Source organism: Pygoscelis adeliae, unplaced genomic scaffold, assembly GCF_000699105.1.
Source record: "Pygoscelis adeliae isolate BGI_AS28 unplaced genomic scaffold, ASM69910v1 Scaffold106, whole genome shotgun sequence".
Classification (NCBI taxonomy): domain Eukaryota; kingdom Metazoa; phylum Chordata; class Aves; order Sphenisciformes; family Spheniscidae; genus Pygoscelis; species Pygoscelis adeliae.
Window position 1 is genome coordinate 3,569,252 of NW_008824939.1, and position 12,072 is coordinate 3,581,323.

General features: G+C 38.5%; 1 protein-coding gene across 1 annotated transcript in view; it reads left to right on the forward strand.

The window, feature by feature from the left end:
- Positions 1–12,072, forward strand: part of CERS6 (ceramide synthase 6) — a 95,183-nt gene that overhangs the window by 29,639 nt on the left and 53,472 nt on the right. The window contains exon 5 of the mRNA XM_009325449.1: positions 2,431–2,488. Within this exon, the coding sequence (XP_009323724.1) occupies positions 2,431–2,488 (58 nt within the window). The remainder of the gene's footprint in view (positions 1–2,430; positions 2,489–12,072) is intronic.

Consider the following 12,072-nt stretch of genomic DNA (forward strand, 5'->3'; position numbering starts at 1 on the left):
CAGTATTACTTATTTTTTTAAGAAGTTAGCACTTTGACCAGCTTTGTCTGTCACCCAGTTCTGAGCCTTGCTTTATCTTCTGATGCTCAATCTAAGTAGACTTGTTTGGCAGGTTAGGGAAAAAGAGGAAAGAAGACCAATAGCATATATTATCATATGCTTGTATGCATGTATCACCTTTGTAGCATTCAAACAGCTGGAGTAAATAGATTGTCTTTGGCTGACCCAAATAGTACCTGGTGGCTCTTGGCTCTGAGGTATTTCCAGAGCTCCAGGAATTCTCCTACAGGGCAACCCATGGCTTTAGCTCAGATCTACAGCAGTGGTAGCGTTTTGCGGGGATGGGTGGGAAGTTAGACAGGGAAATTGGTGTTTCTGAATTTGCTTGTTTCAGGAATGAAATGCTGCAACCAGAGTCTTTCAGGCGTCTGTGCAGACTGGAAAATCCCTGAGACCCACCATCTAAAACTTAACCATTAAAATATTTCAAATACTTTAGGCTGCCTTTGAACTCCTCTATGGAATATTGCATTTCCCAACAGCAAGCTACAAATGTCCTCAAATATGTTATGAATTTTTCTTGGAGAAATGTGGAATAAAGGTGATATTGAGGGGATTTTTAAAACAAGAAAACTCTTTGTGAGGAATTTATCATAACTGCTCACACTTAGGAGTGAAAAAAGGGCACTTGGAGTGCTCAGCAGTGAGATTAGGTTAGACAGTTTTTCCCTCCTAATATTTTTATTTTCAGTGACAGCCTTCAAACTTTCACTAGATGAGGTATGTAACCTTGAAGTTAAATGGCAGGTTTCCTAGCCATAGGACCAGCCTAATGAGAAAATTGTTGCCCAAATAAAACCTTCCTTCATATTGCTGTCCTTGCTGTTTCTTCCATGTGTGTGATCTGAAGGTTTCTATCAGCACAACTAACGTTTTGCCTCCGAGTGCTCTATTTTTGCAGTATCGTGAGAAAACTGCCAGCATGAAAGCTGCGAGACATGTTGCTAGTGTGACTGAACCCTTGAAGGGATTGGTATTTGTATCATATCAATTGAATAAATTAATCTCTGCAGTACTGTGGAGACTACAGGATAAGAGAGAGTTTCTGTTCAGCTGAAGTATATCACACTTTAAATCTCATTGATGTTGTTACACTCTCCTGTACTCAACTTGTCAGAGGGTTATTTATGTATGACACAACTTTCTTTCTGAATACTTGTAAAAGTAGCTTTGAAGAGGAAGGTTTGGATCAACCTTCTTTTACATAGGAGCATTTTCAGTTTTGAAACCATTCCAGTAATGTCTGAACATGCTTCAGTGCCAATTAACCATAAACTAATAGTTTTGCCAGTGGAGAGAAAGTTTTAAGTGCTGTAACATATGTAATTGGAGATGATTCACGCTGCAGTATTGCCTCACACTAAGGAAGCCAAGTCTCATCCTGGTTTAAATGTTATGAATAGTACCTCACTGGTGTTTATGTCAAGCATGTTTGTGTAGTCACTCCAACCCTTGGGAAAAAAGCAAACAGGAATTCCTCTAAGAATTTACACTGCATGAGGTTTTGATTTTATTTCCTTATACTTCCCTTGACTCTTCTTTCCTAAGCCAGTAATGGGTCCAAAAGATAGGAAGATACTCTGTATGTCTTGTTTTATTGGAGAAGGGAGAAAGACGTAGAGGAGAGGATGATTTCGTATTAAATCTCCTGCTGGTTTCTCTCTTATTTTCCATGGCATCTTGATCCTAGCTTCTAGTTTGCCTCTATCTGAAAAGAAAAACTAGAAGCCCAGCAATTATTTCATGTGTACTTGGGAAAATGTAGAACCATCTTTGTCAATGAAACTTTTTGGAAGTGGACATAAATTGTAGATATATATCTGTATCCGGCATATCTATCTGATGCAAATGCACTCTCTAAAACTAAAAGTGAAGTGCTGGAATCTGCTAAGTGAAATTCCAGCTTATTGTGGATGATGCTTTTCATTACTAAAGACTGTATTTGGTGTGCAGCACTCTAAAGTCACCTGTTGAAGGCTTAATAAAATTTCTTATTATCATTGGCCTGGTGTGTAATAACAAGTGAGCTTCCCTGCAATAGGCGTGTGAATTGTCCTCTGTCCTCCACAGTCCTGCTAGTTTTCATGAAACTTTTAAAAACTTAATTAGCCTTGAAAATTTGTGGTTTTCCTGTCATGTTTAGGTGAAATTAGCCAGTATTTTCAGAGGGCTAATGGGAGGCTAGGAAAAACAGGCAGATGAGCACAATACTTTACAACAAAAGTTGTAGAAAACCAGACCAAAATTTTGCTTCAACTTCTGTTAGCACGACCAGGATGTGGTGGTTTGGCAGTGCTGTAAGAAATCATGTGTTGAACTGTAAGTATGTAAACCTGGTATCCTAGAGTTAATGTCTTGTACCTTTTGCAGGTGGAGATTTACCTTTTACCTATATATATTTACCTATGGAGTGCGGTTCCTGAAAAAGGTAGGCACTTATATTATTACGCTTTCATAACACATCACAGATTTGTTTGAAGTCTCTTATAGGTATAATATAAAGCACAGGCATAAAACTTATGTTCACGAAGAATAAAAATTAAAATTTAATTTGCATTCATAAAATGAGTTGCTACTGGCATTGGTAAGGAATATAAGTTCTTATCAATATTTAACGGAGTTAAAAAAAAAATTGGTATAGCAACATGCCTAGTTCACTTTATTACTTTTCATTATAGACATTAAGCTGGCAGTAAGGCTTACCAAAGTATTCATCTCAATTTCTGCATCATCCTTGTTTAAATGCCTCTGGCAGAGATTGCTTTTTATTAACAAACAAAATCCATTAGTGTTTTATAAAATGCTATTTTTTGCCCGTTCTTTGTCTGATGTACTGTGGAAAGAAGTTTCCATGGAGTTTCCCATCAATGCTGTGTTTCTGGTGATTTAAGCAGAGAGGGTATTGGTAGCTTCTAAACTCCCTGGTATAGCTCTATTAACCCTGCTATAGGCAGTAATATGGATTTATGGTGCAAATTATTTTTGCAATGTGACTAGTTCTCAGAGCTTTTGTGCAAGTTGGGCCATATGTGTAATTCTGAGAGGTGAAATGAGGGGAATGTGCGGTCTCAGTGCGTGCATGTAATCTTACCTTCTTCATGTTGGACAAAAATTTGACAGAAGAAAATGTATCCTAAATGCTTCTGGTGCTTTGTAAGTAAAAGTAGCTATTTAAAAAAAATCCTCATCATTTTTATGTTGTAATTCTTGAGGCTGTCCCAGGTGCCAGTCAGCTTGGTGCCAGCAGGACTGATGATCTGCCTGTGCGGAGAGGGGACATCAGAGCTGTTCTCAGCTATTTAGCAGTAGTCAGCCCAGAGGAAGCGTGTGTCCCAGTCCTCCAGACGGACCAGAGCAGCATGTAGTGTGCAATCTTTCCGTGCCTCCTTGAACACGTATACTTTCTATGTACTTCATCCGTTAACATGCTGTATGGTCATGATCTGATATTCTGTTTTCTGCCTTTGATTCTGTACATGTCTGTGGTATTAAATATGAGAACAGTTTTAATAAGCAGTTTTCACAACCTAAAAGGTTACTCGGCCTGCGGGTGTGTAGAGATCGTGACCTTGGGTTCATAGGATTCTGTAATACACAAGGACATGGAGGCTTTATCCTCTGAATTTCTCTACTTTATTATAGATTACCACAAATACCACAAAAATCACCATTAGCAAGTATCACAAAATCACTACTAGAAAGCATACCTATGATTAATAAAGCAAATCTGTCTCAGCACAAAGAAAGTGTCTGTTCTAGGAAAAACTCTGAATACCAGCATTTCTAAGGACCAAGAAGAATACAGTAAATGCATGCTTCATTACAAGCCATTGTGAGCTGTTTCTAAAGGCTGAGCTGACATGCAAAGTGCAAGATGTCTCCTCCCAATTCAGTGTATCACTGCAGTTTGAGGAGGGCTGGCTGACATAGCATGGTTGTTTAAACAAGGTATACCATTGCTTGCTTAACAAGCTTAACAAGGATCGGTTGTGTAATTTTGCTGTAATCTTAACTTCCAACGTGTTTACTTTTTACAAAGAGAACTTGTTCATTATGTAATTGTGTATGTATTTTTAATTACTCATTTTTACACAGTGCTGTAAATGACTTTTGCAACATTTTATGCTATAGTCATTATTCCAGTGTTCTGCTTCGTATACTCAGGTCTTTCACATGGGAATGTATGTAAACTAGCAAAATTATGGTTGTGATTGTATTTATATTTATACCATCTTCCTAGTAACATTGTGTAACTAAAAGAAAGTACAGGCTTTTTAATGTTCATCAAACACCAAAGATTTTGCTGGGTCCACTTAGGGGGGAAATCTGGGTTTGCAAGGAATAAAATCCAGACCCCAAAATCTGGAGGGAGGCACTTCTTTCAGACCTCCGCTACAGTACCAAAGTGGATAATCCTTTTTAATTTGTCTTGGTTTTCTTAATGGAATAATTGCAAAGAAATGCTTAATTGCTTCCTTAGGAAGCTAGTGAAAAAAGTTAAGCATAATAAATTCTCTTACAGATTTGATAGAAAGATCTTTCCTTCAAAAAGCTGGTTTGCCAGGAGAGAAAGTTCATTTCATAGTCAGTGGTGTTTTGCTGCACTAATGCTACAGCAGAGATCTGCATCTTTTCAGATAACAAGGTCTGCTTAAGACCATCCCTAAGATACCTAGCCCGGAAGACTGATAAGCGTGGTGAGTGAGCCCAGGTGCAACGGCAGTCCTGAGGGGTGCAGTTCCATCACAGCAACATGTGGTGCCTTACTGGGAGAGGGTGAGAAAGAGTAAATACTACAGACGTTCCTGTTTTGAAGAACAGAATATGCCACCAGCATAGCACCACATTGGAAATACTCACTTTTACTTTTAAAACCTAAGCTAATGCTTAGTTAATACATAACTTTGGATAGCTGGATAAGACATTTGGATACAGTATGTCTTTCAAACATCCAAATGTAATAAGAATATATTTTTAAAAGGGAAACTGCATTTTGGTGCTTTTCAAATGAACAGAATCATTCAAGGTTGGTTGGTTTGTCCATTTCTAGATAGTTAAGATCCCTGATTTGAGAAAGCTGGTTTTGCCATCTTGAGTGGGAAGTGCTCCTTATTAGTTGGTCTTATGACTTTCACTCTCACAAGGTACTCCCTTTAGCAAAGCGAACCAACTCAATTGTATAAAAGGCTCTTCCTAAAACACTATGCCCAATGCATTGCCTCTTTCATAGTTTCTTTGTTGGCTCTTGAATTGCCAGGCAACAAAATACTCTAACTTCTGTATTATTGCCCTTCCCTCCTGACTTGACCTAGTCTCCTTGCAACCTGCCGTTCCTTTGCTGTGCTGCATATGTTGCTGACCTGATGGGTTTTTTGTTCACATTTGGCTTTCTTAAATGTTCCCTCCTTAGTTTGAGGGTGAAATTAATCTTTACCTACAAGACTGGCATGCAGCCCGTCAATTACTTAAAGCACCACTTTAAGCTGGTTTTGAGGTCCTTTGCTTTGTGCTGGCCCTTTGCCTAGAGGTGGATTTCACCTTTTGGATTCTTTCTGAAAACACCTTTCTCATAATGCTCACAGCACATGAATCACTGCTACTTTGTCTTCTACTGTCACCTTCCCTATTTGCTGCGTAAAGCAATATTACTACATCAGTGCAGTATCAGCAGAAGGGTGGATGGCTGTTGCCTTGTGCCCACCAAACCACCCGCGGAAGATCTAACCAGGATACTCTGGCAAACCACCATTCTTGCAAAGAATGTCATTAGGTCTTTGGTGGCTTTGCAGAGCTGACAAGCTTATCTGGCTTTTTGGGAAGATGTGCCCAAGCTTAACAAGCAGTAATTGGTTAGCAGACTTAGCAACTCTTGTTTGATTTAGTTCTGAAAGTGTGATACTGTCAGTGGCACACATGCTGACGTTAATTTATTTTTAGAATGGTAGTAACTAACTGCATTAATGTTTTACATTTGCCTGGCTACAGCATCTTGCAAGGGGAAAGAGGCCTGGAGTTTCAGCTTTGATTTTCACTTCCATACAGAAGCACATGAAAGCCAATAAAGCTGTCATGTGGAGCAATCGTAGCTCTCTAAAATGCCATGTCAAGCTTGTCTTTGTTACTGTCCATGACTGCAGTTAATGGCTGTCTAGATAAAAGAAATTTCTGCACTTGATAAAGCGACCTGTAAGTCTTTGTAGTAACAACTGCATGTGATAGGATATATCAATTCTTTTGCCATGCTATAATTGCTGAGTATGTTGCTGGAGATTGAAAAACTTTCTTGTCACTGAAAGCTGTGTCTCTTATCAAACTGTTCTCTTTGGTTTTGTCTTTTTCCAGTGACAGATGTATGCTGTTAGTCATAAATACAATTAAAAAAATGTTACTTTTGTTGAACAGTATTTTCCAAAAATCTCAATTCACAGGGGAAAAAATGCCTGACATAAAGCTTTGTCTTCAAAGTTTGCTCTGTTGCAACAGAACTTATCAACCTATATGTTTTAAGTAAGTTTTTGTCTTGGTGGTGTCTACAGGACACTTAGATTGCAACTTCTACCATTGGTGTCTGCCTTCTTCAGCCAGGAGGTGATTTTAACTGCAGGGTGCAGTTGTGTGATTGGTATATCTTATAACCGTTTGCAATATCAAGGAAGTATGTGCCCCTTTCAAGAGTTACAGTGAAGTGAAGAGAATTAAGTCTTTGGTAAGAGAGTACAGAAGGCAAGGCAGTTGCTTTCTTACTCACAAATGGACCACATGTAGAGGAATAGCTCACAGCCTTCCAGATACTCAGCCAAACCATTGCATCACCTACAAATTGTGTCGTAACATGTATGCGCAAGAGACCAACAGACTTCAGTAGAATTTTTACCGTAGAGTTATTAGTATTTAATTATCATATTAGACATTCCTCCCTTCCCCAGCTCCTGTGTGCCTTCAGCCTTTTTTTTTTTTTACTCTCCTTTGCATCAAAATAAGTAAATGAATATTACAGAGCTGCAAGGTTTAATTTTATTAGGGGTTTTGCTGTCATTGTCTGTAACTAGTGAAGTAATGACATTTCAATGTCAAAGCATCTCAAAGATGAAATTTTTTCCTTGGTTTTGGTTTCTTTCTTAAATGTTCCTTATAAATTTTTGCTTCTTCTTAAAGTCCTCTCTAACTTAATGCTTTTAATTGTAGCGATCTTATTTATATTACCAAGTGGTGTAATATTGGGATGAGACTTTCTGCTTCCCAAAGAGTCTCTCATTGAAGTGAAATGTATGTTTGTCTCTGTTCTTCCAAACCAGAACTTTAAATTTTATGCAAATGAACTGTTAACTTTCTAGGTAATGAGTACAAAGCAGATGTCGGGAGATTGATGGGTTTGTCACTCCACCCCAGTGCCCTCTAGCAGTTTGTGTTTCAGGACATGCCCTGCCATCAGGAGCACACTCTGCTCCAGGCTGAACTCCCATCTCCTCCAGGCTAGGTGGTGCAGGATGCTCTGTCCTCCTTCCCAGCATGGTGGCTAATGCACTGAAGGGGTGTAATAGGTCATCGTAATTAGAATTTGAAGTCACCTCTGTCATTTCTGATACTTTATGAGAAGAGGAGATTGATGTAAATGTAGGTTAGAGTTCACTTTCTACCTCAAATATTACAATTTTCAAAGCCAGATTTGGTGATGAATATTCTTCTATGTGAGGAAACAGACTGAGACACCAACTTTCAAAGAGAAGGTGAAGCTTTCTTTCATTACTCGCTGCCAACTCTGTTACTTGTTGCTTTCCACAGCAGATTTAAATGATTTGGGGCTAAAGAGTGAGTGGCCCACAAAATCCTTTAATGCAAAGCATTCACCTTCCCATCCAGTCCTTATTGCCCCCATTCTTGGCAAAATGGCAAATGCTAGATGTGACCCCATCTTAATTTTCAAACTTCTGAAAAAGATGTTAGGTCAAGCCTCGCTACGTTTTGGCAGTATGGACTGAAGCCAGTCCTTTCAGCTAAGTCCTTCAGTGCTTCATCTGAAATGAAGCCCAAATTAAAATAGCTTTGTATTTCTTTTAGAACACCCACAGACTCTCACCGGAGTAAATGATTACTTTGTTTTGTTTTTTTTTTTTTTTTAATTGCCTCTTTCAGACTTTTCCTGTAATTTATATGTATGAAACCACAGTGTGGGGTTTGCTTTTAGTTTTACTTTTTTAACTCATTTCCATGGTTCTTGTTTTTAAATTAAGTGGTGAAAAAGGTGATTTTGTTTTGTTCCGTGTGGTATTTAGATATATACATACAAGATATAGAACATAAATGCTTAGAGTAGGTGATCTTAAATGTAAATCTTACAAGTTCTATATTTACATTTTTATTAGCCTAACAGTAACCCAGAGTAAAGACAATAGTAAGAAATTATCTAATACAAAGCTAACATGCTTGTGTGGGTGGTACCAGAGCCCTAGAGTGTTGGAAAGATTTTTACCTTCATAGATAATGCATGATGAGATAGCGCTAGTTAGTGGCTTAGAAGACCTATGTCCAAGTTGGTCTGTGATGTAATGACATTGACTCTTACACAGAGGTATTTGGTCTCAAATACCATTATCACTGTGAAGTATGATTATGAAAATATGATATGGTCCTAGGTCTTCCTAGGAGTTGGCATAATAACCTGCACGGCCAGAAGCATGTTCCTTTACCCTGGTAATAAATATACTACAGCATTCTTTGTATCTTTATAAATCACTAAGATTTGAAGCATAAAAGATAACCAATTATATTTCCACTCTGATCATGTATATGCAAATTCTTCCCCGTTTCTGACTGCAGCTGAGATTTTTCAGCACTAGCATTTGTTTCATTTGCATGTCTACAAAACAATTCCTTGCAGAGCACCACACCAGTATTGATACCAACAAGACATTTAAGTTCCAGTGACATTAAACTGACTGTTTTGCTTATCGCTAACATAGGAACAAGATAACATTTTTGTTTTCTTCAGTAATATTTGCAATTAAATCAATGGTGGCTTGGCTCATTAAGAGTTAATGGTCTGATTGTGCTCCCATTAAATGGAAAAATTAGCATTAGCTTTGGTGATAAAGAAACAGAGTGAGGAATTCAGGACTGGCTTGTTACTTGCTTGCTGATCCTTGGTGCTAAGCAGTATCTGTATAATGCTGTAGAATGAAAAACCTTTACAAACATTTGGAAGCGAAGCTTCCAGGTGACCTATGGTGACTTTTCACATTCAGTTTCCTGCTTTTAATTGCCCATGAGAATTACAAACTCACAAAAGAGCATGAGTTCTCTGCAGTAAGAGTCTTGTGAAGTCTCAGTATAGACTTGGGAACCTGAAGTTGCGTGTAGGTATCCTACTGGGAAAAGGACCATCTGCCTGGATAAACAAGTAACTTTTGACTTGGTCTTTTCAAAGTTAGTGTTGAAGTAACGCTGATGATATGAGGATGCTGTGGCTGTGTTTAATAAATGCTAAATGCAACAAGTGTCTGTATGCATGCAGCTGATTGAGTGTCAGTTCTGCGTCTTCCTTCCTAAGGAGTCATCTCCTACAACAGAACTGTCTGCCGTGTAATTGCAACTGCTAGTGGTGCAGATAGATTGCAAAACAACAGGAAAGCCATATTGAAGTGTAAATTTGACTCCAAAAACCTACTCAAGTGACATAAATGTATGGAAGGCAGCTAGAAAAATAGCAGTGTAGTATGGAGGAAGAAAAAACCCAACAGGTAGAGCTCCACTTCTGCTGTTATGAAAGTTCCTCTTTCTTGAGACGATAGGATGTTTCAAAAGCAGAAAATGAAGTGCTTACGCTCGTGTGTGCACTAACTGCTGAGCTAGCCAATTACTGTGTGACAGCAGGAGATGCTCTGTTAGTGGCCTACAGTTTCTATGCACACTTAGAGAGAACCTGGCTTCCTAATGCTTTTTTGTGAGTGAAGGTGCTTCGTTCTGCTACTGAGCTGAATTGGCATGTTCTTTGCCTCTTTTTGGAATAAAATAGCAACAGCGATACATGCAGGTGTTACAGCCCTGGAAGAGTAGTATAGCATTTGTAAATCCATTTTGGATTCCTTATAGTCAAGAATTTTAGAGCCTAAAGTCAGAGGACCTTCATTTGAAATACAAAAAAAGAACTTGTCACTTCACGGTGACTCTGGTGACTGGTTTTTGACATTGTTTCTGTATTAGAGTTCACCTGTATCACTTGATTATTGAGATTGTTAATCTTAGAGGAAGTAAATAGTTGCTGAAACACACAGCAACTTCATAGAAATGTTGTATTTGGGGAAACAGGCATCTTTGTGATGAAAATTGTGAGTTCATATCCCTGTGGGAAATAAGACTAGGACACAGGAAGAATGGGTTGTTTACCTGGAGTGGTGTCTCATTTGCCATTCTGGTTTTGGAAGTTTCCTGCTATTTATCTTTCTATTAATTTAGCAGCTATTTTGGTATTAAACTATTTAATAGGTTCACTGTATGCTGTGTCTTGCATCTCTTCTATCACTGATACTTCATCTTCAGTTTTCTTCAGAACATCCTGAGGTCTGTTCAGGATGCGATCATATGTTCAGATGTCATCAAATACATCTCCATTTATTTTAGCTGTTAAATAAAACAATTTTGGAAACACTAGCATACACTTCCTCCTTAAAGGAAATGTGTGTCTCAGCTTCTGGTCACTAAGCTGACAAGTTGGTGATAGCTTATATTAGTCAGGTTCAGGACCTAATAAAATGCAACTGCTGTCACTCTGTTTGCTCTGGTTAGTCATGGTAATATGTTTTGAAGGACCTCCAAGAGGCGCTGGACTCTTTACTTTTGGCCAAAGTAATATTATGCTCCCAGAAAAATGAGGAGTTACTATTAGTGTAAAACCACTACAGCACTTCTGTGTGCACTTATACCATTTAATCTTCTTTCCTTTAAATGGAAACTTTTCTTAAAAGACAAATGGATGAAAACCACACACTGCTGGTATTATCCCAAAGTTATCTCCAGTGTTGGAAAATTAAGGTTGAATTGAGTCACTCTTACTATTTTAAAGAGCAAGTGTATGTTTTCTCTATTATGAAAGACACATTTCACTGTACTCTGTTCACCTGTTTCTTTCTCAGCCACATAGGGTCTCAGCAGGCTCGTGGGATGTTCAGCATACATTATAAACACTTCCCTTCACTGACTCAATAAAGCAGCTTAATTCAGTCACAAATTACTTTGTCTAATAAACAAGGAAGGTTCTAATTTCACAGCTGTACGTGAGGCTTTTTTGACACTGGTGCTGTTTTTTCTTAATTGTTCCCCTAAGAGCTGAGTTGTATCTCCATGGAGTAATGGAGGATACAGGTTTGGATGGTTACTTGTTTGTTTCTCTTTTTTCCTGACCTGGTTTGTGTAGTCTTGCAAAGAATGACCTGACCTTGGAAAGCCTGACATGAGTGAGATCACTGGTAGTTTTCTATCTGCTGTACAGCATTTGTTTTCTGGCCTCTCTGTCTCAAGACTGGCCATGGAAATCTCATGGATTATCTGAAGATAAGTAGTTGGGAGGAGGTACAGCTTTATCCTTGCAGTTCTCTTGGAAAGGCTGGTTTGTCATAGTGGTTCTATGGTGGTCAGTTCTTCTGTTTGGTGCAGCCCAGGGCTTGTTGGCACTGGGAGTAGCAGGACTGTTCTGGGGAGAAACTAAACTTTGTATAATTCTATGTAGTCTTTCCTTTCCCATATACTCCTCAGCTACCTCTTATGTCAATATTTTCTACTTTTATCTTGCTTTGTCGGATCACTACACTGCTTTTCCCCGCTTCTTAAACTGACTTCATTATTTTAGGGAGTGGATTTGGGAATCCTGTAAGTATGCAGGTTTGTCATGTTCCTGTGGACTATAGAAAGGCTGTCTTGTTTCATTCCTCTCTTGTTGCTATCTTTTTACCGTGATCGTTTTATCCAGTATCAACATGTTTTCCCAAGGAAACAGATAGCAATGACCTTGATTTAGCT